The sequence below is a fragment of the Muntiacus reevesi genome, chromosome 9 (genome assembly GCF_963930625.1).
Source record: "Muntiacus reevesi chromosome 9, mMunRee1.1, whole genome shotgun sequence".
Classification (NCBI taxonomy): domain Eukaryota; kingdom Metazoa; phylum Chordata; class Mammalia; order Artiodactyla; family Cervidae; genus Muntiacus; species Muntiacus reevesi.
In genome coordinates, this window is record NC_089257.1 from 52,472,581 (window position 1) to 52,496,916 (window position 24,336).

Below are 24,336 nucleotides of genomic sequence, written 5' to 3' on the forward strand. Positions count from 1 at the left end.
TTAGTCAGGCTGGAGCAGCTCAGGAGTCTGCTGTGGGTGAAACTCTGAGTCCACCTGAAGTATCTGCACTTAATGCCCAAGCTGTGGCCCAGCTCTTTGCCATGTAGTGGTCATTCCACTGGCTTCAGAGCAGAAAACTGACTGGCCTCCCCAGGACTCAGACGCCGAAACACACGTGAATGACAGAGCCACAGTAGAGTCCGACCTGAACTTCTTGGAAACAGTAGACTGCTGTTGGTGCCCGGGTAAATGGACACCCGAGTGCCCCATAATGGCAGATCTTCACAAAGAAGTGACGCTGCTTCACTTCAGGAAGTGCCCTTGGCTTCCATCACAGACACAGTGGAAAGCACAGATTCCAGAGTCCAGCAGATCCGGCATTGATTAGCTGTGTCATGATGCAGAAGTCACTCTGCCTATCCATGACTCAGTTTCTTTATGTGTAAAGTGGGAATTATCACAGGTACCTCCCAGGGATTAAATAATACCAAAAAAAAGTGTGTGCTTATGCCTGGTGTATTCACTAACTGCTTGACTACTTTCAAAAAGCAACTTGGTTTCTTACACACCAACTCACGTATACCTACACACACTCACATTAAAAGCCTTATTATCAATGTCTAATAAAAAGGTTAAATTATGATACACCCAGTAAAGAGGGTATGTTGTCATTAAAAATCTGTGAGAAAGCATCTCACCACCTCCTTATCACCTTAGTTGAGTTACTTGCACTAGTCGTATATACTACTATACTGAGATCCCCTGGAGAAGGAAATGGAAACCCACTCCCGTATTCTTGCCTGGGAAATCCTGTGGACAGATGAGTCTGGCAGGCTACAGTCCATGGGATCGAAAAGAGTTGGACACGACTGAGCAACTAACACTAAACTAGTAGCTTAAATTTGAATCCCCAATTAAAGTGTCTCAGAAAAAATATAGTTTGATGCAGCATTGAAATTGTTATTACGATTGAGGAGGAGTATGGAACCAGATTTGTGGTTAGTGAGGCCAGTATTTTGCACTGGCAGAAAACCATACTTCTTATTTCCTTTTAAAATAATGATCAGATGCTCTGTGGGCTCTAAGAAAGGAAGGTGTCCACCCACAAGTGGACAGAGCTGTGCTTTGCTTCAGAACTGAGATCCATGCAGATGGGTTGCCAGTGATATGGCAGACAATGCAGCTAATTTAAGATAAAATGTCAGCTGCTTTGGAATTGATCAGAGAGTCCCCAAAGCTGGAAGAGGTGGGTGTGATTCAGTCATGCGTCCTAAAAGACAGAAACCCAAGTATAACTCTCAGCTCACTTTCAAAAGAAGCTTGTGTCCAGCCCCATATAGCAGTTTTGTGGCTGTTGTTGTTAAGTTGCTCAGTTGTGTCCAACTTTTGTGACCCCATGGACTGCAGCACTCCAGGCCTCCCTGCCCTTCACTGTCTCCCAGAGTTTGCTCAAACTTATGTCCGTTGAGTCAGTGACACCATTCAACCATCTCACCCTCTGTCGTGTCCTGCTCCCCTTGCCTGCAGTCTTTCCCAGCATCAGGGTCTTTTCCAGTGAGTCGGCTTTTTGCATCAGGTGGTCAAACTATTGGAGCTTCAGCTTTAGCATCCATCCTCCCAATGAATATTCAGGATTGATTTCCTTTAGGATTGACTGGTTTAATCTCCTTGCAGTCCAAGGGATGCTCAAGAGTCTTCTCCAACACCTCAGTTCAAAAACATCAATTCTTCAATGCTCAGCCTTCTTAACTTAAGTAGAATAGTTTACTTAAGTAGTAGTAGTTTACTTAAGGGAATAAAAAATGCAGTGAAAGTAATATTTTTAAAGGGGCCTCAAAATTCTCCTCAGTCTTAACAGTGCTCAGAAGTGTCAGACTTGGCACCACTGGTTAAAGAAAGCCACACATTCCTAACATGTTACTTATAAACCTTACAGTAAAAACTGTTCAGCGAATCATTAGGATAATGAAGGCTTACTCTCAAACTTTATTTGGAATAATAAAGAAGAAAATAATATGAAAAATGAGATTGTATGGATCTGTATCGTTATTAAAAGAGACAAATTCTTAATATACATTTAATTACAATGCTTCTTTTTTTCTCTCAAATCAATTAATGGCATGTTAGAAATCAGGATAGACTCCAAGTTACCCAATGGCTATTTATGTTTTGCTTTTTAAAATTCTTGGAATTAATGATCATCCGGTGTAAACAATTAACAGTATATTTATAGTCATTCAACTTTCTTAACCTACTTTTTTGGAGGAAGATAAAGCAAGACTAGTTTTACTAGCCAGAGTAGATGTGAGAAGATATTATAAAACAGAAATGGAAAAGAGTTATCTGGAAAGAAGGCAGCCTTTAGAAGATGCTTTTATCTTGGTAGGAACAAAATCACATTTGTTGGACAAAATGACAGGCACTATAAATAAAACAACTGGGCTTTATTTAGGGCTAAGAAATCGGGTGCACATGTAAACTGGCCAAATAGACCCCCTTTGGAGTTTCAGCCTGTTTCTAATTGGATTGTGCGTGATTTAGGCTAGAATTGTAGACTCGAGTCTATCATTTGCGACCAAATGTCTCTGTTGCTATTCATGGAAAAGGATGTTAGCAAAATGGAATAATATGCTTCCCACATGTTTTAAACTGTTATCAGTAAGAAAAGGGCCTTTCAGTTCAAGATTTTCATTTCACTCTACTTCTGTCTCATCTCACAATGGTGTTAAACTCTGAAAATACACGAACAATAGGAAATAATGGAATGATGCAGTGGAAGGAAGATTAACAAGAACCACCACCATATTCAGAGGTACTTCTGGGACTAATATGTAATAGATTATCTTTGGTAGACTGTGACTCTCTTATTGTCTTCACCAGGTCTGGTTTTTTTGTTGTTTTTTTTTTTTTTTAAATCATCTCTGGCTAGCAGGTTCTGATATTTCATGTCGAGGGATGAAGGGGAATGGTAGTTAGTAGCCTTGCACATCCAACCCATTTTGGTTTGATTTCATGAGAATGGTATCTGGAGCTTGTTAGCACTTGCTGCAATGACTGCAGTCTTTTATTGCTTCCTTCCTGTTTTCCCAGCCCCATGACCTAAACTTCTTTGTAAGCCTTCCCCAGGGAGCAAGGATCCTATCCAGTAACACTTGTTTATGTAGTGCAATGTATATAGCAGATTCTCAACAGTTTATTTTCTTTAATTTGTTAGATGAAGAGTGATTTCATTCTGTACACCTAGAGGAATTGCTGTACATGGGGTCCTATAACTACCCCTGGGCCAGCTCCGATTGTATAGGCAGATAGCCTAGGCATCTGACAGTTTGTTGACTAATCTTTTTCAAGGAATTTAGTGAAAGCCAGTGGAGGGGAGACCTCAAGGGATTCACACAAAAGCTTTCCAGGCTCTCTCTGGAATTTGGGTTCTTACAGAAATAGTTTAATCATTTGCTTTAGCATTGAATATACACATCACCAGTGAGTCATTCAGCAAATACTCGTTGATCTCTACTTTGCTACTAGAAAGCTGAGGGAGCAGACATGAGTAAGAGGCAGACTTTAGGGTCTGGAGTGGGATGGCAGACACAGCAGATAAATGACAGCACTGTAGGGTAGAGGCTATAGTGGAAATGTGAAAACATAGGTAGAGGAGGAACTCTTTCTGCTTTTCTGGAAGGCTTCATGAAGATGTGGCATTTGAACTGATTCTTGAAAATTTAATCAATGGAAGGAGAGTGGGAAGGAGTTTGCAGGGGAAGGGTTGTGCGGAGACCAGGAATCCTAGTGAGAGTTGCTTGAGGGTCCCAGTGGCCACCAGGCCTTACAGAATCAGGAGAATGGTGCAAGTTGAGAGTGGAAATGATACTCTGCCTGACAGTCACATTATTTAAAAGAGTCTGAATCCCCTGAGAACAGAAGGCAGAACAGGACAGCCTGGAAAAATGGGAGCAGCAGCTGACGGTGCTTTTCCCGCAGGCCCTTCACCTCAGTCCCACCACAGACACTTTTTTTTTTTTTTAACCTGGGACTCTTCAGGACATCTAGGTGGAATCTAAATTGGGAATTCCCTTAACCTCATGGAAGAATCCATCTGACAGCTCTTCCTCTCCCATCCTGGACCATTTGGCTCAGTGGTTGCTAACAAAGCCAAGGTCAGGGGTCCATCCATTCTTTGCTGCATGGGACTGTTTAACTCTGCTCCCTGCCGCAGTTACAGACTGAGATACAAAGCCACGGAGCCCCCCAGAGCTGCTGCTAGCCTGAAGCCTGGGGGGAAGCAGATGCATGTGGTCCGCCCGCACTGCCCAGCATTCACCCCATTCATGGAGGCACAGCTGACTTCACTCTGTAACCGTCCCCGGGAAAAGCCTGAGAAGAAAAGAACTGAAGTGGCACCATCGGGGTGTGTGTCTGCTTATTTCCAGGCCCAGTTTTCCAGGGAATGAGTTAATCAACTTATTAATCTGGTTATAGTCATAAACCCTTAAGGATCTTAGGCTTTTGGATCTTGATAGACCCTTGACGATATGCAAAACTTCCTCTTCCTGTGAGGGTAGAGATTCAGGGTACACCTTACCCTCTCATCATCCGCATTCTAATTTACTGTCTACGTGACAAAAGCAAGAGAAGCTTGTTAAATTTTCCAAGCAGTTCCAAAGACTTTAGAAGGAAGAGTGAGATCTTCCCACAAACCCTGTGTCTTTCTCGACTTCTAATGTGCATGCACAAACATTGTACATACTCCACTTGTTTTTTACTAAAAAAAAGTGCTATGCTCCATGTGTTATTCAGAAGCTTCATTTTTTTCCCACTCAAAAAATATTTTGGACATGTCTCCTTACAGCAATGAAAATTTGAGCAAAGTCCCAATTTTTCTTATTCTCTTTAGTAAAGGTGAATTGTCGGAAGAGTTACCAGATTTAGCAAGTTAAAATACCAGCCACCCAGTTTGGTTTGAATTTCCGGTGAACAGTGTATACTTTTTCAGTGTCTGCCCCATGTCATCTTTGGGACATAGTGATATGTCCCTATCCCTATGAAAAAGTATGTTGTTTATCTAAAAATCAGAGTTAACTAGGCAGCCTATATTTTATTTGGCAGTTTTACACTTGTTAATTAGTTGATTGATTTGCTGTCATTGTTCTGTGTAAGACTTTTCATGCACAAGAACGCCAGACCAGAAGAAGGCCCTGTTTCCTGGTCTGGAAAGGGTGGTCTCTGGTCAGTGTTCACACAGTTGGTGAATGTGCTGGGTGGAGGGCCAGCTCAGCTGGGCGCCCGGGACTCATTAACTGCCTCCACTGGAGACAACTGGCCTGTGCCACCGCTTTGTCCTAGGGGTTGAGACCTTGGCTCTTTCATCCCAGCTACTGTGTGAAGTCACCAGTGGCAGTTACCTGAAGTTGTATGGGTGATATTAATTGAATTTTTTTTTTAATGAATGCCAGTATTTGTAGGAATTTGCAATGCAAACAGCCAGTCTTTCAGATGGTGCCTATTGTAATTAGAGCAAGCTTTTAAGATTCTTTGAAGTACTAAATGTTGATGAAATTCGAATAGGGGTGCCAATCTGCACTATGAAGGGGCTCTTGGCAGTTGTCTTTTAAAATCGTCTATTTTGTAGATGTAAATATATGCCATAATCAGTGGGAAGTAACTTGGAGAGCAGGGGCTGAGTTTATGCCTATTATTCTTATTTAAAACAGCTGTGGCCGGAGGAGAGCTACAGCTGCTGTCCTGTGTCGGGCCGGGGCACCAGGCAAAATGAACACTCTCAAAGACGCCCTTCCCTTCGGGCAGCTTTCTCACTCTCCTCAAACTCAAGTCCAGTCTTGCTGGGGGGTCGTCCCTCGTTTATCCAAGCTTCCCGCACCCCAAGCTCCGAAGCCACTTGGGGTGGCTTCAGGGGTCGTGGCCAGGGAGCAGATGCTTACAAATGAGTCAGGCGAGAGGGTTGGGGAGCAGTCATCAACCTCAAGACCCCCTGCCCAAGCTGCTTCGGGAGTCCTCCTGCCTGATGGCTCGTGGCGGAGGGCAGAGCGATTGTCCTTTGGCGCCTGGGGGAGCAGCTGCAAGGCCCGCGTGGTGCCCGGCGCGGCCGAGCCTCACCATGTGGCAGGCCTGGATGGACGCCCACGACAGGGCCCGGCTCCCAGCGCCTCCTGCCAAGGAGCCAGATGCTGCCATTGGAAAAAATTGCTTCACAATTTGAAATCTTGGTCCTTTGATCATTGCTCGAAGAGGATGAAGAGGAGAGGTTCAAAGTGGTGGTTTGAAAATGCCAGCGTCTCCTTGCATCCATCAGTGCCTATTATACTGTCTCTTGTCAGGGACAATCCTCTTGATGTTTTCATTTTTTTGCAACCAAGTAATTCTGCCCAGCCCTTCCAGCCCCTCCCAGGAGGAAGGGAGAGATGGGTGGGAAGGGAGCCATCTGCGGCCTGCTCCTTTCCTGACCCACTACCCCAACCTGCGCCCCTGCCTTTGGGCTGATCTGTTTCCTCTTTTTTCCTGTAGGCCGTTTGTTTCAGAGGCTGGTGACAAAGGAGTTGTCCTCAGCTGAATGCTGCGCCCTTCCATTCTGCACTTGCAACCCTAACGCTCACTTCCTGTCCTTCAGGTACCTGAAACTAGCTTTCCAGGGGCCTGCGGTTTTGCAGAGTTGATCCCCTGGTCCAGCCCTCCCTGCTGTATGGATCCAACATAACTGGGTTAGATCTCATTTTTCTCACCCATGAAATGGGAAGAATCATTCTTTGAAGAATATTGCTTTTTTTTTTTTCCAATTTCAAAAACATGAAACAGTGGAACACAGATGTGAACAAGTGCACTTGCTGAATGAGAGGTAATGGAGGAGAAAACAAGCCGCAGTCTTGTCTGATAACTTAACGTGTTTCAGCTGCAGAAGTAACGAGTGTGAGAGAGGATTATTTAGGGAAGGATTTGGGGAAATGTGATGTTTCACTTTTTCATTTCCTTGCTGTCTAGTGCAGTCTGCTTTCTGTGGTTGGCATTGCTGTTTTTCAGGACTTGTCCACAAATAGATCCCCAAGTCTTTAACTCATTCCCCAGATGTTTATTAATTATTGCCTTTTTTTTTTTTTGCTTCCAGACAGAATTTTATGACATCTCTAATCATATCTTTGTGGGAAAGATAGTAATTTTGTACCCATTTAAGCAGTTATGCCTAAAACCTAAGGCTTGTTTTAAACTCACAAATCGGAAAAACTACTTATTTTTCTGTTTGAAAAAAGTCATTTCTGTGTTTGTGCTGCTCACTTGATAAGTGTGGATAGGGACTCAGACTGACTCTGAGGGGAAAGCTTTTACCTTGCTTGTTGATTATGAGCCACTGTCTACTTCGGGTCCCACTCTGGAGATCTGACGTGAGGCTCTGCTTCATCTCTGTGCTGGTCAGTGTTGAAGTCCACGATTGATAGGCATGGCCATTTATGTGGCATGTTTCAGAACACAGATGAGTCTCGTGTGCGTTCTCTCTTCTTATCACCATGGTGGCCTCTGTAAGCAGGTCTTCTCTGAGTTGAGAGATGAGAACAATGAGATGCAAAGGAATGATGACCGCTGTCCGTCAGGTGTCTGCAATAAGGTGGTGACAGATGCAGAATAAGAATTCTCAAGTTTCTGGATGAGGTGGAAGGGAGATCAGTATGGAGTTTACTAAAAATAAGCCTGGAACTTGGATCCTAGGAAGCTGATAGAACCTGAACAACTTTATGGGTGAGAAGTTGGTGTGGAAAGGTAAGATTAGGGGGGAAATAAAAGAGAATTGCCGGGTTGTCTTTCAGCACTGTTCTTAGGCCTGCATGCTTCTGGAAAGCAGAGCTCTAGGTGGAAGCTGCTGAGAAGCCGATGGCAACTTAATGGGCATGGTAGGCAGCGGTGTGTTCAAGTTCTTTTCATGGGGCTAGGGGACGTATTCCAATACATGGAAAGCTAGGTGGGCGTTGCTAAGAGTAGGCAGGGAAGTATCTTGGGTTATGTGAGTGGGCCCAATGAAATCACAAGTTTCCGTAAGAGTAGCAGAGGGAGGCGAAAGACGAGGTCTAGAGAGCCAACAGCTGGCCATGTGAGGACTCAGCCTGGTGTTGCTGGCCTCTGAAATGGCAGGGAAGGGACTAAGAGACAGGACTGTGGAAACTGAAGGAGACAGAGACTCCCCTCTCCCCAGAGTAGATCCACCAGAAACGGACACAGCTCCAAACCGTGATCTCAGACGGGTGAGATACATATCGGATATCCCACCTACAGAAGTAGAGAATCATAAAGTGGTTTTGTTTTTAAGTCACTAAATTTGGGGTTGTTTGTTAAAGCAGCAATAGAAGACTAATACAACTCTCTAACGCTTAAGTCTGCCCAGAACATGGTAAGTATTTTATTGTCTAATGATTTTCCCATACCTGAAGGTATTTAGCCAGAAGACAGTGTAAGTCAAGATACTGCAGAAGGATTCCGGCATTGGGTGGTAGGAGAAAGAGCTGGACTCTGAACCCAATTCATATGGAGGGTTTTTGTTCTAGAGCAAAATGGGTGAAGATTCCTTAGAAGGGCCCGTTTGCATGGACTTGCCCCCTCCAGCCACATTTGCAAGGTTTACTTTGTTTTTTTTTTAGAACATGGTCCGTGACCAGTTATGCAGAAGGAAACTTCCCCTGCTACCCTTCTTATGACTGGACTGAAAGTAATATCCACACAAGACAAATTAACAGGAAAAGAGAAACGAATTTTTAATTCATGGTGTTGAGGTTCACATAGAAACTGGACCTAAGAAGTGGCCAAAGCAGGCATCTGTCATGCTTTTTAGATAAATGATAAATTTATGAGGAATTGACAGGACAAAGAAACATTGGTTTGGAGAAAATCTAAACAGAGTTTGGGCTTGGGGAAGTAAATTTTAAAAGTAACAAGATGTGTATACAGACTTCTCCACGCTAAATTATCCATCTCTGGTGGTAAGGGTCTTCTTCCAACTGCAGATGCAAGGAGGGCACCTTTCACTGAGAGACTTATTTCCTGCTTTTGGGGAGACAGAGGGGAGGGTCCAATGTCTCTCTTCATTGGTTGTTTCTTAAGTAACTTTAATCCAAAATAATCAAAATGCCTCTGGGGCACATTTTGGGACAGCCTGCCCTGTGCCCCAACAGCTGTCTCATCTCCTGACGACAGGATATGGTTTGAATTTGGAATTTGTTGGGCAGGTAAGTTTGCTGGTTTTAGTTGTTTCTTGGACTTTTGTATTTATTTGCTTTTAGAAAATATCCTGATTTCAGATAAGAGCTGATTTGACAATAATAGTTTGTATGTCTGCAAACGGCACTTTTTTTTTTCTCCCTCTCATTTTCTTGCCTTCAAAACTATGTGGAATAGGTTTGTCTTGAGTTTTCAGTTGAGAAAAAGGAGTGGAGAGGGTGGATAATGAACTCAGCACGAATCCTAGACTCATTAGAGTTCACCTCCCCAGTTGTTGATTTAATGCTAGCATTCTTTCTTTGATATTACCTTTGCTCTGCGGGAGTTCAGTGACCACATTTCTTTCTGGGATAATTGTAATATTATCAGCTAACAGATAATTATCTTTCCCATCAATACCTCCTAGAAAATTCCCAAAGAACAGCTGTGATATGGTTGGATGACTGTGTAATTATTTTCCATGTTCAAAAGTAATAGAAGGGACTTCCCTGGTGGTCCAGTGGCTAAGACTCTGCACTCCCAACGCAGGGGACCCAGGTTCAATCCCTGGTCAAGGAGCTAGATACCACACGCCACAACTAAAGATCCCATGTACCACAACTAAGACGGGCTGCAACCAAATAAATAAAAATAAATATTTTAAAAAAAAAAAAAAAAAAAAAAAAAAAAAAAAAAAAAAAAAAAAAAAAGTAATAGAGAAGCAGTGGTAATAACAGATTGCTTATTTACTGTTAGTTGAGAAGTCTTTTAAAATGCAACCTGTTAAATATATGCTAATAATTATAAAGTTTTCTCAAGCTGCTTTTTTAAAAAAACAAGATAATTCAAAAACCATCTGTTCCGAGGAGGAGCTAAGATGGCGGAGGAATAGGATGGGGAGACCACTTTCTCCCCTACAAATTCATCGAAAGAACATTTGAACGCTGAGCAAACTGCACAAAACATCTTCTGATCGCTAGCAGAGGACATCAGGCGCCCAGAAAAACCATCTATTCCTCTTACCTAAGTGAAAGCTGAAAATGCACGTATATCTCATAACCAGCAATTCTGCCCCTAGGAACACCTAACAGGAGTGCATGCATGTGTTCATGAAAAGCGTATCCCAAGTATTCAGAGTAGCGCTCTTCATAATAGGTTCAGTTTGGAAGCATTGTAAACATCCATCCGTAGAAGGGATAGATGGTGGTATTTTCCATTTAGCAGAGTACTCTAGTGACAAAAAGGATGAACCACACACCACAGCATAGATGACTGTCGCCCTGCAATGCTGCACAAATGAAGCTAAACACAGAGGAATCAACAGTATGTGACTCCATTCATGTAATACTCAAAAAACCAGACGATACTAAAGGAACGTTACTCTTGTGACACGGGGGGTTTGAGGTACACTGGAAGGGAGCAGTGTTTGATGTTCACTGGAATGCAGGGGGATGAGGGGATTTCCTTTCTATTTCCTTACCTGGGCGCTTGGTTCCATGGGTGTGTTCACTTTATAAAAATTAATCAATCTTTAAGCTTGTGATTTGTACACTTCTGAATGTATGTTCTACTCTAACTTCAAGTAAAAAAGTTAACCCTGACAACTTTAAAATCGTAGTTTGTTGAGGTTGCTTCTGATGACAGAGGTTCATAATGTGAATTCTTGAATACTTTCATTTTTGACACTTTCATTATACCTGCAGGTCATCCATTCCCAGTTAAAACTAATTAAATTAAATTTGAGAATTCTAAGGTACAGTGGTGAACCAAAGGTGAGAGGGTGGGAATTATCTGCCCCAGATGTAGGCATTAAGGAGTTTCATTGTAGAGAAGTTTATATGGCAGAACCGTCTGAAAACAGCTGTCATTTTTATTATCACCCTATGCGTATGGTTCTAAACAATGCTATCAATGAAGTGTTCCTAATAAAAAAGTTCTTTGTTAGCCTAAGTCTTAAACAATTGGTAAAATTAGTCTTGTTTTTATTTCATATATGTATATATACACACACACACATATATATGTTTATGCTTCAAACTAACACTTATGTTGCTTATCCATTTTATTACTTTAATAGCACATGTTATTAAAGACTCACTCTTACATTCATTTCTAGAGTAAGTTCTAAAAGTTTGGAATCTTTGGAGCTGCAGTCCACACAGCACTGCTTCCATGATTTGGAAATGAGCACAGTAATTATGAAGGTGAAAAAGTAGAACTAGAGTTACTTCAATTCTGTCATTCTCTGTTACCACAGAGTTTTTGTGTTTAAAGTTAAAAACTGTGAAACAGTGCTGATTATTACTAAAATAATTTTTATAATGTTGTTAAATAAAGGAAACAGATCTTAAAAATGATCCACTCTTAGTTGTCAAATATGCTAGGTGTCTTGTGGCTACAGCACCAGCATTACTGAAGCGTGGGAACTTGTAGAGATGGAAACAAAAAAGCTGAAAATTTTCAGCAGTTTTGCTAGTATCAATTTACAGCGAATGCCATTCTAAGCTTGGGTAACATTTTGAAATCGTATGTATGGTTGAATTATTTTGTGTGTGTATTTCTATGCTTGCTTTAGATTTTAAGAGTCCTAGTTTGTTTACATTGTAAATCTTTCACTTGTCGAAAGTAAAGGCCACTGCAGTATACCAAATGAAATAAGTCAGACAGAAAAAGATAAATACTGTATGATATCAATTATATGTGAAATCTAAAAAATAGAACAAACTAGTGAGTATAACAAAAAGGAAGCAAACTCATAGAACAAACTAGTGGTAACCAGTTGAGGGGAGGGGCAGTATAGAGGAAGAGGAATGGGAGGTACCCACTACTGGGTGTAAGTTAGGCTCAAGGATGTACTGTCCAACACAGGGAATACAGCCAAGGTTTTGTAATACCTGTGAATGGAAAGTAACCCTTAGCAATTGTATAAAAAGATAATGCCACTAAAGTGAATAAAGTGAAAAATGGAACACTGGAAAAAAAAAAAAAAGAAAACAGTGTACGTAGGGAGTTGAGGTGCAATTCTTAGGAAACCTCCCTCCTGGTTAAATCACGGATGCAAGTTGAGGTTGATAGTTTCTCATGCTCTCCTGTTGACTCCCCTGCCCATTGCTAATTTCCCCAGCTCCTTCCCACACTCCGCCCATTACACCACAAACACCAGACTGCTTTTGATTATTAATCAGTCCGTCACAACAACTTGATTACATCAAAATAATGAATTTAAATTGCAGTATTAGTTCACAGTGTATTTATGGTCAATTAATTCTCATTTTCAAAGCTGGGAATTTTTTTAAATTGAATGAAAACAAAAGTCAAAGTAGGGCTTCCCTGGTGACTCAGTGGTAAAGAATCTGCCTGCCGATGCAGGAGACACGGGTTTGATCCCTGGTCCGGGAAGACCCCACATGCTGGAGAGCAGCTGAGCCTGTGGTCTAGAGCTTGGGAGCTGCAGCTTCTGAGGCCCAAGCACCCTAGAGCCTGTGCTCTGAAACAAGAGAAGCCACCACAATGAGACGCCCACAAACTGCAGTTAGGGAGTAGCCTCTGCTTGCCGAAACTAGAGAAAAGCCCATGCAGCAACAAAGACCCAGCACAGCCAAAAATAAGTAAGAAGTGGAAAAAAGATTAAATTAAAAAAAGGCAAAATGATTTCTAATGTACCTTTCCTGCTCCGCCTGTGACTGCTTGGTTGTTGGGAAGCATCCGGAATGTCCATCAATAGAGGATATGTTAAATTATGGTGCATCTGAATAATGGAGTAGTATGCAGCCCCCAAAAGTGTGGCTGATCAATTTCTCAAAGGGCTTTTCTTTTAAAAAACTGATACTCTCTATCAGTGTGTCTATGTGTGTGCTCACTCGTGCTTTGGGGCCCCAGGGACTGTATAGCCTGCCAGGCTCCTCTGTCCAGGGAATTTTCCAGGCAAGAATACTGAACTGGGTTGCCATTTCCTACTTCAGGGGATCTTCCCAACCCAGGGATCAAACCCATGTCTCCTGCATTGCAGGTGGATTCTACCAAGGAAGCCCTATATCACTACTATATGAGTTCTAAAAAGTAGTTATTGATTGATTGATTTAAAGCCAGGCTTAGAAGAATGCTACGGTTTGTGCAGAAAAGAGGGAATGTGTATGCTTAAATATGTAAATGCTAAATATCTCTAAGAGGATACTTGAAAAACTGATAACACTGGTCACCTAGGGAGAGTAGTAAGCACAGCATAGAAATAAAATGTACCTCCTTTTTACAGTTTGACTTTTTAAAATTTACTTATCACATATATATTTTTACCTTTGTTGTTGTTGCTGTGTGTGCTTTTTTTTTTTAAGCTAAAACTTGTTCGTACAAGCTACATCATAATAGTAAGAGCATCAGTCCCACAAAGAACATTGCTGGTCATCCCACTGCCACAAAGCACCTGAGCTGTTTCTCCGAGCTGTGTGTGTTCTCAGCTGATGGCAGGACCAGCTCGAAGTTCTCGAAGACTCGCTGCTGGTTCACGGCAGGTGGCACCTGACTGGGAAGGCTGGATGACAGCCCAGGGTCAGAGCGCCTGTGTGCCTGGGATATGCTGGTGCCTTTCTCCCCTGAAGGCTGAAGCCCTGATAATCCCAGGGCGCTCTCTAGCTTTGAGAAGCTCAGATACAGTTCTCAGGATGAGACCGCTGGTTTCCCACTGGACTGCTGTTCCACTGAGCCAAATGCTCCATTTCTCACCTTTGCATGTGAGAAAAAGGCACACCTAGGCATTTTTAATTATTTGCACTTTCTGCCCCATAAAATTTCCAAAAACAAAATGTGAGGGCACATAAATTTATGGATAACATAAAACTGGACAAGTATCAGTGCAAGTAAAAGCAGAAATCCAGTCATAGGAGTTGGACACTGGTTGTTAGTAGCTGTTAGAAGTACCCAGGATAAGGTAATTACTATAGCAGAGCACTTAATGTAGCTTTGAATTTGTTGGCATGTAAGAAAAGGGAATATAAAGTGTATGGTCCTTTTTATCTGAAGCCAGAATATCCCAAGTTTTGCCTGAGGAAATGGACATTTTCCTGATACTCAATTTAAGAAGGAAGTTGAAATGCAGATCCTTATTAAAAATACATGTAGGATGACTCAGGTCTTTATGGTGGTTAGTGCCTACCAAGGTATTAACAATCAGTGAGTCGAAATGTGCCGGACCTCACGAAAGATAGTCTCATTTTATGTCAGATTCACTGCTCTTTCTCTCTGCAGCCCAGGTTCTTCATTTGACCCTGCTTCCTGCTGCATCTCTGCATTCACTCTCTTCTAGGGTCTCCAAGTTGTGATCAGGGGTGCCTTTCTGGGCTGCAGATCTGATCCTAAGCTATCGCTGCCCCTGTCCTGTGTAAGACCCCTGCCCCCTCCCGCCCCTGCCTCTCCAGGCCCGCGCTATCCTTGCTGTCTGTGTTCCAGCCGTGTTTCTGGCCATTCGCCTTTGTGCACACTCTTATAGCATGCTCCGCCTGCCCATGCCAGCTCTTCTCTCTTCGGATCTGAGCTGCATCATCATCTGAAGCTTCCCTGACTGCAAGGGCTCCCTCCCCACTCTTTAGTCTCATGTCTCCGTGTCCATCCCAGGAGCGCTTATTTCTGTTGCAGTGTCCTCCCTCCTAAATTGTCAGCTTCATGACCGCAGGGACTGTCTTGCTCACTCGTTGATCCCCAGCTCCACACCCACGTCCATAGTGCAGGAAAGGGTCAGTGGATGCTCGAGGGAAGGGGGCCTGCCCTCAGTGATGGAGCCGCTGCAGCAGCCTCCCAGCTTCCCTCTGCAGTGGACTTTACACCACGCTGAGACATCTCTTCTTGAAGCACATCTCTAATGACCTCATTGCCTGGTGGCGACACTTTCAAGGGGTCCTCAGTTCCTACAGCATACAATTCACACCCCTCATTAAGCCCTCCCCGACCCAGGACCTTGCTGAATTTCCAAACTCCTTCCTCCCCATCTCCTTCATCCTTGCAATGTAGCTAAAATGAAGCACTCCAGGCTGCTCCATGCACAATACTCCCTCAGCCCTTCTCTGCCTCTTCAAATCTTAACCATCCTGAAAGTAAATACCTTTAATTGAAAATAATGCTTCCATGGTCTGAACTCTGAGTGCCTTTGACATGGTAGTTACCTTCTATTTAAATTAGAGCTATTTTCTGTACATTTCTCTCATCTTGGCTAGTAGTCTTGTATCTAGCATGAATCTCACATGGCAGATAGCCATAAGAATGTGTTAAATGAGTGGGGCCTTGTATTAACTATTTTGCATCTTTCTAAGTCAGTCTTTAATAGGAACCATTTCCCCTTTGGGTACATAATTAGTAATGAAGTTTCTGTTTTTACATATATAACAAATGGCCAGTCAGCTACAGAGTCTCCTGTTCTTTTAAATATATCTACAGATTAGTGAATATGAATCCAGTTCACATTCTACTTTCTGTACATATTTCAGAGACCTCATGAGTCTTTTATTACAAGGATATTTAGTATTCTGTACTAAATGCAGGACTTCCCTGGTGGTCCAGTGGTTAGGAATCAACCTGCCAATGCAGGAGAAATGGTTCCTTCTTGGCCCATGAAGATTCCACATGCCACGGGGCAGCTAAGCCCATGAGCCACGCAACAAGAGAAGTCACTGCAACGAAGACCCAGTGAAGACAAAAATGAACCAGTAAATAGATTAAATGCTGAATGCAAGAAAGTAAAAATGAAATAGATACATGCAGCTTGTCAGTATTTCAAGGGAGGACTACCCAAGCTAGCATTCTCTTCAGAACACAATCAATGAGCCATAGCACTTGTTTTTAGCTGAGCATGAACTCACCACCTCCCTGAGCCACCCCGGCCCTCCACAGCCCTCTATCCAGCAAGGTGAAGTCTTCGCCTGATAGTTACTGCTTGTTGCCTTGACTCCTGTGATAAGAGAGTAACCCTCACCTCTATTTCATTTCCTATAGGCTGATTTAAACTGCAATATTCAAGACGATGCCGGGGCTTTTTACGGCGTAACCAGTCAGTATGAGAGTTCTGAAAATATGACAGTCACCTGTTCCACCAAAGTTTGCTCCTTTGGGAAGCAAGTAGTAGAAAAAGTAGAGGTAAGTTGGCCTCTGTACGCTGGAACCTTCATTCCGGGTGGCCCCTCGCCTTCCTTTAAATCTTAACTGGGGCAGAGAGGTTTTTTTTTTAAAGTGTCTTCTCCTTTTCCTCTGCCTTCTCCCACTCTCCACCCTCCATTACTTAAGAAGGCAAAATGATTTGAAAGCGACTGAAAGGAAGAAGGCCAGGAGTAATCATGCCACCCTCCCTGGCCATCCGAAGTCAGCCCTGCTCTTGCCAATGTCAGTCCAGTAGGAGGCCTTGAGGAGGGAGGGGGGCTGAGTGAAATCTGTTAGAGATAGATCCTGCTACCCAGGAGATGGTGCCCCCCCCCCCCCCCCCCACCGCCAAGTTCAAGTGCACTTCCAGGCCTCTTGATAATAACCAAGGTGGTTTTCAACTAATTGGCAACTGCCTTCTAAAACCCAGGTGGCTTCCGTGGTGGCTCAGACAGTAAAGCTTTTGCCTGCAATGCAGGAGACCTGGATTCAATCCCTGGGTTGGGAACATCCCTTGGAGAAGAAAATGGCAACCCACTCCAGTACTCTTGCCTGGAAAATCCCCTGGGTGGAGGAGCCTGGTAGGCTACAGTCCATGGGGTCACAAAGAGTCCGACACGACTGAGCCACTTCACATTCACTTCTAAATCCCTGCCACCTTGAGTTTGGTCTTTGCTTTTGCCATTTCCACTCCCTTCATCATAATTGTTTTAAATCTATTTCAGTACTTACTGGGACCAAAAAACCTCTTTATGGCTTTTATAGTTCACACTTCCCTTCCTTTCTAAACATGGGTGATCATTTTACTGGGGTGGGTTGCTGTTTGTGAATAATGTTTGCAGGTGATATTTCATTCAGAGTTGTGTTAACCAATGTCTTCTACCCACCACCCAATTCATCCATGCTCACAGTGACTTTTATTCATAGGTGTCTAGGACTGCTCAGGTCCAGGAGCCCACCCTGACTTTTGTGCCACAGAAATAAATCCTTTCTCTCATGAGACATGAGAGAAAGGATGTATTGGGTGGAGAGAGGGAACAAGGAGATGTTTTTCAAGACTTTGGGCAGAACAGGAGGATTTGGGATGCTGCAGGCCCTCATAGCTTCCTGAGCACAGGACGGGCATCCTGAGAATGGTGTTAAGGAGGGTTATGCTGGTAGTCATGTACAGATGTGAGAGTTGGACCATAAAGAAGGCTGAGCACCAAAGAACTGATGCTTTCAAACTATGTTGCTAGAAAAGACTCTTGAGAGTCCCTTAGATATCAAGGAGATCAAACCAGTCAATCCTAAAGGAAATCAACTCTGAATATTCATTGGAAGGACTGATGCTGAAGTGTAAGCTCCAGTACTTTGGCTACCTGATGCAAATGGCTGACTCATTGGAAAAGACCCTGATGCTGGGACAGACTGAAGGCAAAAGAAGAAGAGGGTGACAGAGGATGAGATGGTTAGATAGCATCACGGACTCAATGGACATGAATCTGAGCAAACTCTGGGAGATAGTGAAGGACAGGGAAGCCTAACTATGGGGTCACAAAGAGTTGGACACGACGTAGGGACTGAACAAGAACCATGCTGGTAGAGGAAGATGAGAGTGAGTGGACTTGATGGTTGCCATGAGCTTAAGTGTTATGAATGTTACTAAAAGAGTGGCAGAGGGGATCCAAGAAGACCTTTGGAATGGAACTTCGAAACTGACTGGATATTAAAGATCAAAGAGGAGGAAGAGCTGAAGATCACACGTTTTATGCTTAGAAGGACAGTGCAGTCTCCAGCAGAGATAAGTACATAAGATGTTCAACTGGAAATAGTCAGGGATGATTATAGATGCCAGACTAGGATTTTGGAGACAGGTAAAGACTGAAAATATCATTTGGGAATCCTAAGCATTAAAGATAATCAGAGCTATGGGAATGGAGAGCTAGTTGCAGAGAGGGAATAGAAGAGCACAGAATAAAGAATGAGCAGCAGCCAGCCTTGGGGTAAGTGGAAGGGAGACGCAGACAGAGAAACCGAGGAAAAAGATGGGAAGCTCCTCACCCTAAGGAGAGGGTAGGTAAGAAGGTGGCTGTGTAATGAGACATGACTGAGAGACCTGGAGGTACATGACCTCTATCTCCCCCGAGAAGGGAGAAGCAATCCTATCGGTGGTTGGGAACACGGAAGGTTAGTTTAGGCTTTGCTACCAAATGGCCAGGTTGTCAGGGATTACCTGTAGCTGGTTGCCTTTGAATGATGAAATTCCAGGAATTTTCATGGAGAAAGCATATACTTGGGGGGCTGTTACTGGAGTCTGTTCTTTTCCACCCTCTATTTATCTCTACATGTCCCAGTATTGTGTTGATTTGATTACGGCAGCTTCATAGCATGTTCTGACAAAGTGTTGTCCACTGGAGAAGGGAATGGCAAGCAACTTCAGTATTCTTGCCTCGGGAATTCCATGAACAGTATGAAAAGGCAAAATGATATGACACTGAGAGATGAGCCCCCCAGGTTAGTAAGTGTCCAGTATACTACTGGGGAAGAGCAGAGAAATAGCTTCAGAAAAAATGAAGAGGCTGGGCCAAAGTGGAAATGGTGCTCAGTTGTGGATGTGTCTGGTGATGAAAGTAAAATCAGATATTGTAAAGAACAATATTCCATATTGTTAGGTCCATTAAGAATGTTAGGTCCATGAAGCAAAGTAAATAGGATGTGGTTAAGCAGAAGATGGCAAGAGTGAGCATCGACATTTTAGGAATCAGTGAACTAAAATGGATGGGAATGGGTGACTTTAATTTAGATGGTCATTATATCTACTACTGTGGACAAGAATCCCTTAGAAGAAATGAAATAGCGCTCATAGTCAACAAGAGAGTCCAAAATGCAGTACTTAGGTGCAATCTCAAAAACGACAGAATGATCTTGGTTTGTTTCCAAGGCAGACCATTCAGCATCACAGTAATCCCAAATACTAATGCCAAAGAAGCTGAAGTTGACCAGTTCTATGAAGACCTACAAGACCTTCTAGAACTAACACCCAAAAAAGATGTCCTTTTGATAATAGGGGATTGGAATGCAAAAGCGGAAAGTCAAAAGATACCTAGAGTAACAGGTAAATTGGGCCTTGGAATATAAAATGAAGCAGGGTAAAGGCTAATAGTGTATTGCCGAGAGAACGCACTGGTCACAGTAAACACCCTCTTCCAACAACACAAGAGATGACTCTATATGGGCGTTACCAGATGGTGAATACTGCAAACAGATTGATTATATTCTTTGCAACTGAAGGTGGAAAAGCTCTGTACATTCACCAAAAACAAGACCTGGAGCTGACTGTGGCTCAGATCATTAGCTTCTTATTGCAAAATTCAGGCTTAAATTGAAAATAGGGGGAACCACTAGACCATTCAGGTATGACCTACATCAGAGCTCTTATGATTATACAATGTGACTAACAGATTCAAGGGATTAGATCTGGTAGACAGAGTGCCTGAAGAACTATGGAGGGAGGTTCATAACATTACACAGAAAGAGATGACCAAAACCATCCTCAAGAGAAAGAAGTGCAGGAAGGCAAAGTGGTTATCTAAGGAGGCCTTACAAATAGCTGAGAAAAGAAGAGAAGCAAAAGTCAAAGGAGAAAGTGAAAGATATACCCAACTGAATGCAGAGTTCCAGAGTATTCTCTGGAGAGAGCAGAGAGAGGTTAAGGAAGCCTTCTTAAGTGAACAGTGCAAAAAAATAGAGGAAAACAATATAATGGGAAAGACTAGAGATCTCCAAGAAAGCTGGAGATACCAATGGAACATTTCATGCAAAGATGGGCACAATAAAGGACAGAAATGGTGTGGACCTAACAGAATCAGAAGAGATTAAGAAGGGGTGGTGAGAATACACAGAAGAGCTATACAAAAAAATTCTTAATGTCCCGGACAACCATGATGGTGTGGTCACTCACCTAGAGCCAGACATCCTGGAATGTGAAGTCAAGTGGGCCTTAGGAAGCATTACTACAAACAAAACAGTGGAAGTGATGGTATTCCAGCTGAACTATTTCAAATCCTAAAAGATGCTGCTTTTAAATTGTTGCACTCAATATGCCAGCAAATTTGAGTGCAAATATGCACTCAAAATTCCAGCAGTGGCCATAGGACTGGAAAAGGTCAGTTTTCGTTCCAATCCCAAAGAAAGGCAAGGCCAAAGAATGTTCAAACTAATGTACAATTGCACTAATTTCACATGCTATCAAGGTAATTCTCAAAATCCTTTAAGCTCAGCTTCAACAGTATGTGAACTGAGAATTTCCAGATGCACAGCTGGATTTAGAAAAGGCAGAGGAAACAGAGATCAAATTGACAACATTCACTGAATCACAGAAAAAGCAAGGTAATTCCAAAAAAAAATCTACCTCTGCTTCATTGACCACGCTAAAGCCTTAGACTGTGTGGATCATAACAAACTATGGAAAATTCTTAAAGAGATGGTGATAGCAGACCACCATACCTGTCTCTTGACAAACCTGTATACAGGACAAGAAGCAACAATTAGAACCAGACATGAAACAAAGGACTGATTCAAAGTTGGGAAGGAGTATGTCAAAGCTGTTTATTGTCACCCTGCTTATTTAACTTATATATGGAGTACATCATGAGAAATGCTGGGCAGGATAACTCACAAGCTTGAATCAAGATTGCCAGGAGAAATAACAACCTCAGATATGTAGATGGTACCACTCTAATGGCAGAAAGTGAAGAGGTACTAAGGAGCCTCTTGATAAGAGTAAAAGAGGAGAATGAAAAGCTGGCTTAAAATTCAACGTTCACAAAACTAAGATCATGGGATCCAGTCCCCATCACTTCATGGCAAATAGAAGGGGGAAAAGTGGAAACAGTGACAGATTTTATTTTCTTGGGCTCCAAAATCACTTGTGAAAGGTAACTGCAACTGTGAAATTAAAAGACACCTGCTTCTTGGAACGAAAGCTATGAGAAACCTAGAGAGCATGTTAAAAAGCAGAAACATCAGTTTGCTGAGAAAAGTCTGTCTAGTCAAAGCTGTGGTTTTTCCAGTAGTCATGTATGGATATGAGAATTGGATCATGAGGAAGTCTGAGTTCCAAAGAATCAATGCTTCCAAACTGTGGTGCTGGAGAAGACTCTTGAGAATCTCTTGGATTCCAAGGAAATCAAACCAGTCAATCCTAAAGGAAATCAGTCCTGAATGTACATCGGAAGGACTGATAATAAAGCTGAAGCTCCAACACTTTGGCTACCTGTTGCAAAGACTCAAATCATTTTAAAAGACCCTGATACCAGGGAAGATGGAGGGCAGGAAGAGAAGGGGGCAACAAAGGATGTGATGGTTGGATGGTATCACCAACTCAATGGACATGAGTTTGAACAAATTCCAGGAGATAGTGAAGGACAGGGAAGCCTGGCATGCTGCAGTCCGTGGGGTCTCAAATAGTCAGACACAGCTTAGTGACTGAACAACAGTAGCATTTTCTGATATCTGCTAGGGCGAATCAGTCTCCCTACTCTTTCTTTTCACATATTTTCTAGGCAGGTTACCAGCATTTATTCTTCAAAGTTATGAGATCATTTTAAAAATGTAAAGAAAAACAGAAGTCTTATTTGAGCAACCTAGTTGTAATTGCCAGCTTCCCTGGTGGCCCAGACTATAATCTGCCTGCAATGCAGGAAACCCGGGTTCGATCCCTGGGTCTGGAAGATCCCCTGGAGAAGGGAATGGCAACCCACTCTAGTATTCTTGTCTGGAGAGTCCCATGGACAGAGGAGCCTGGAGGGCTACAGTCCATGGGATCGCAAAGAGTCGGGCATGACTGAGCGACTAACACAACAATAACAACAGCAACAATTGTAATTGCATTAGATTCAGATATTATTTAGGGGCAGTTTGATATTAAATCTTTCTAATCAAGAATCTATTTGCATTTTCATCTCATTTTATTTATTTTAGTAAGATTTTACACTTTTCATGTGTAGATTCATCTCTTTCTTGTTAAATATATCTCTAAATATTATATAAATTTGTTAATACAGTTTTCAACTTCTAGACTTTAATTACTAGAAGAAAGCTCCACTTTTTGCATATCTGTATTCTATTTGGCCATCTTGCCATATTCTGTCATTTATTTCTAGTGGTTTTTTCCCTCTAGATTCTTGGGTTTCCTGTGATATATTATCTTAGCAGCAAAAAAGGAAGACTATTTTATCTCTTCTTTTCCAGTGTTCTTGCCACTTTTATTATTATTTTCTCACCTTCTTTTCATTTGCTAAAACTTCTGACACAGTTGTAAAAAGAAATAAAACAAATAGTGATGGTGAGTATCCTTATATGGTTACTGATATCAGTAGAAACAGTTTTGATGTTTTAACATTGGATTTATTATTGGTTTTTATAGATAGTCTTTATTTTATGTTAAAGTCTTTCTCTTCCTATTTTACTTAATTTTTTATTAGTAATAGCTGCAATATTTTATCAAATGCCTTTTCAGTAACTCTTACTCTGTGTTTTTCCTCCAGTTTTTTGACATCACGAGTTAACAAACATCCTGTGTATGAATCACCACAGCATTCCCAAAGAACGCTTTATTTTGGATACCTTAATGCATTGTTTGCTGTTTTACATAAAGTGTTTGCATTGCATTAGTGATAGTAGCCTGTACTTTTCTTTTTTATAATCTCTTCATCATATTTCAGTATTGAATATACTTCAGTTTTACAAAAATAATTGGAATACCGACCTTTTTCTATGGTATAGAATAGTGTGAATAACATTGAAAATGTCACAAGATGAAATTTCTTTAAAGGTTACATAAAACTTAGCTGTAAAACCATTCGGTCTTTGGACTGTTTTCAGTGGTAGATTTCTACATAGTTTTTAGTTATTTCTACAGTAATTGACCAGCTGGAGTTTTCTACTTTTTGGTTCAGTGTTAGTGATTTGTGTTTTGCTGGGACATCATCCTACTCACTGGATTATCTTTGCTTTTATTAATTGATTGGTTGTTTGCTATAGAGTTACATGAAGTAATCTTTTCTTAACCTTCAGATTGATAATGTGACTGCTGTTTTGTCTCCTTTCTTTTCCATCTTAGGCTTATGAAGGGTTTATTTTGTCTTTTTAAAAAGTTAGATTTTTACATCCTGTCTACACTTTAAATTTCTTTTGCATTCATTTGAGTTTTTATCTTTATTAATTTTTGGTTCCTGATTTTCACTGATTTTGGTTTATTTTGTAGGGTTTATTAATTTTTTAAGATGTGTACTAAGTTCTGTAACTTTTCATCTTTAATAATGAAGACATGAAGCTGCTTTCCTCCAAGTACAGCTTCACTGAATCCCCAAAATTTGATGTAAATATTTTCTTTTTCATTATTCTAGATAGCTTGTATTTCTTTTTAAATTCCTCTTTGATCCAAAGTATCTAAGAGTGTCTTTCTTCTCTCTGAATGTTTCAGTGGGATCTTCAAATATGTATTTAAGTGTTTTGTTAGTCACCCAGTCCTGTCTGACTCTTTGCAACCACATGGACTGTAGCCCGCCAGGCTCCTCTGTCCATGGAATTTTCCAGGCAAGAATACTGAAGGGGGTTGCCATTTCCTTCTCATATATATATGTATAAAACATTTTTAAAAATTAAAGACATAACACAGCCAGGGGCTCATGATCAGTGTGAAGCAATTTTTCCTAAAGTAGAGATATTAGCTGCATTGGTTTTTGGCCTCTGAGGCCTTATCACAGTAAAGAAAGATTTTCTGTGGACTCTGAAGAATTGTGACTAGCTGGACTTGCTCTCACAAATTTCTAGGTAGGGAATCACTCAGCAGGCAATTATTTTTTTTTGCTGACCTTTGCTGAAAAAACATCTATGCAACTTTTCATTAAAGTATTTTTACAATTTAAAAAAAATTCCAGAAAAATAATGGATTCTCAGTATGGTGTTAAAATTGGAGTTAGGATTTTCTTTAATTAAGTAAAGTATATAAGTAGTACAACATATAACAGCTGATTCATGTTG

General features: G+C 41.7%; 1 protein-coding gene and 1 non-coding gene across 10 annotated transcripts in view; both read left to right on the forward strand.

Moving 5' to 3' along the window:
• TEAD1 (TEA domain transcription factor 1) overlaps positions 1 to 24,336 on the forward strand; it is a 267,742-nt gene that overhangs the window by 229,056 nt on the left and 14,350 nt on the right. For all 9 annotated transcript variants that reach the window (XM_065945232.1, XM_065945229.1, XM_065945225.1 and 6 more), the window contains one exon: positions 16,168 to 16,308. In XM_065945232.1, coding sequence (XP_065801304.1) covers positions 16,168 to 16,308 — 141 coding nt within the window. The remainder of the gene's footprint in view (positions 1 to 16,167; positions 16,309 to 24,336) is intronic.
• TRNAG-CCC (transfer RNA glycine (anticodon CCC)) lies at positions 9,696 to 9,768 on the forward strand. The gene has a single exon. It is a non-coding gene; the product is annotated as a tRNA-Gly (tRNA).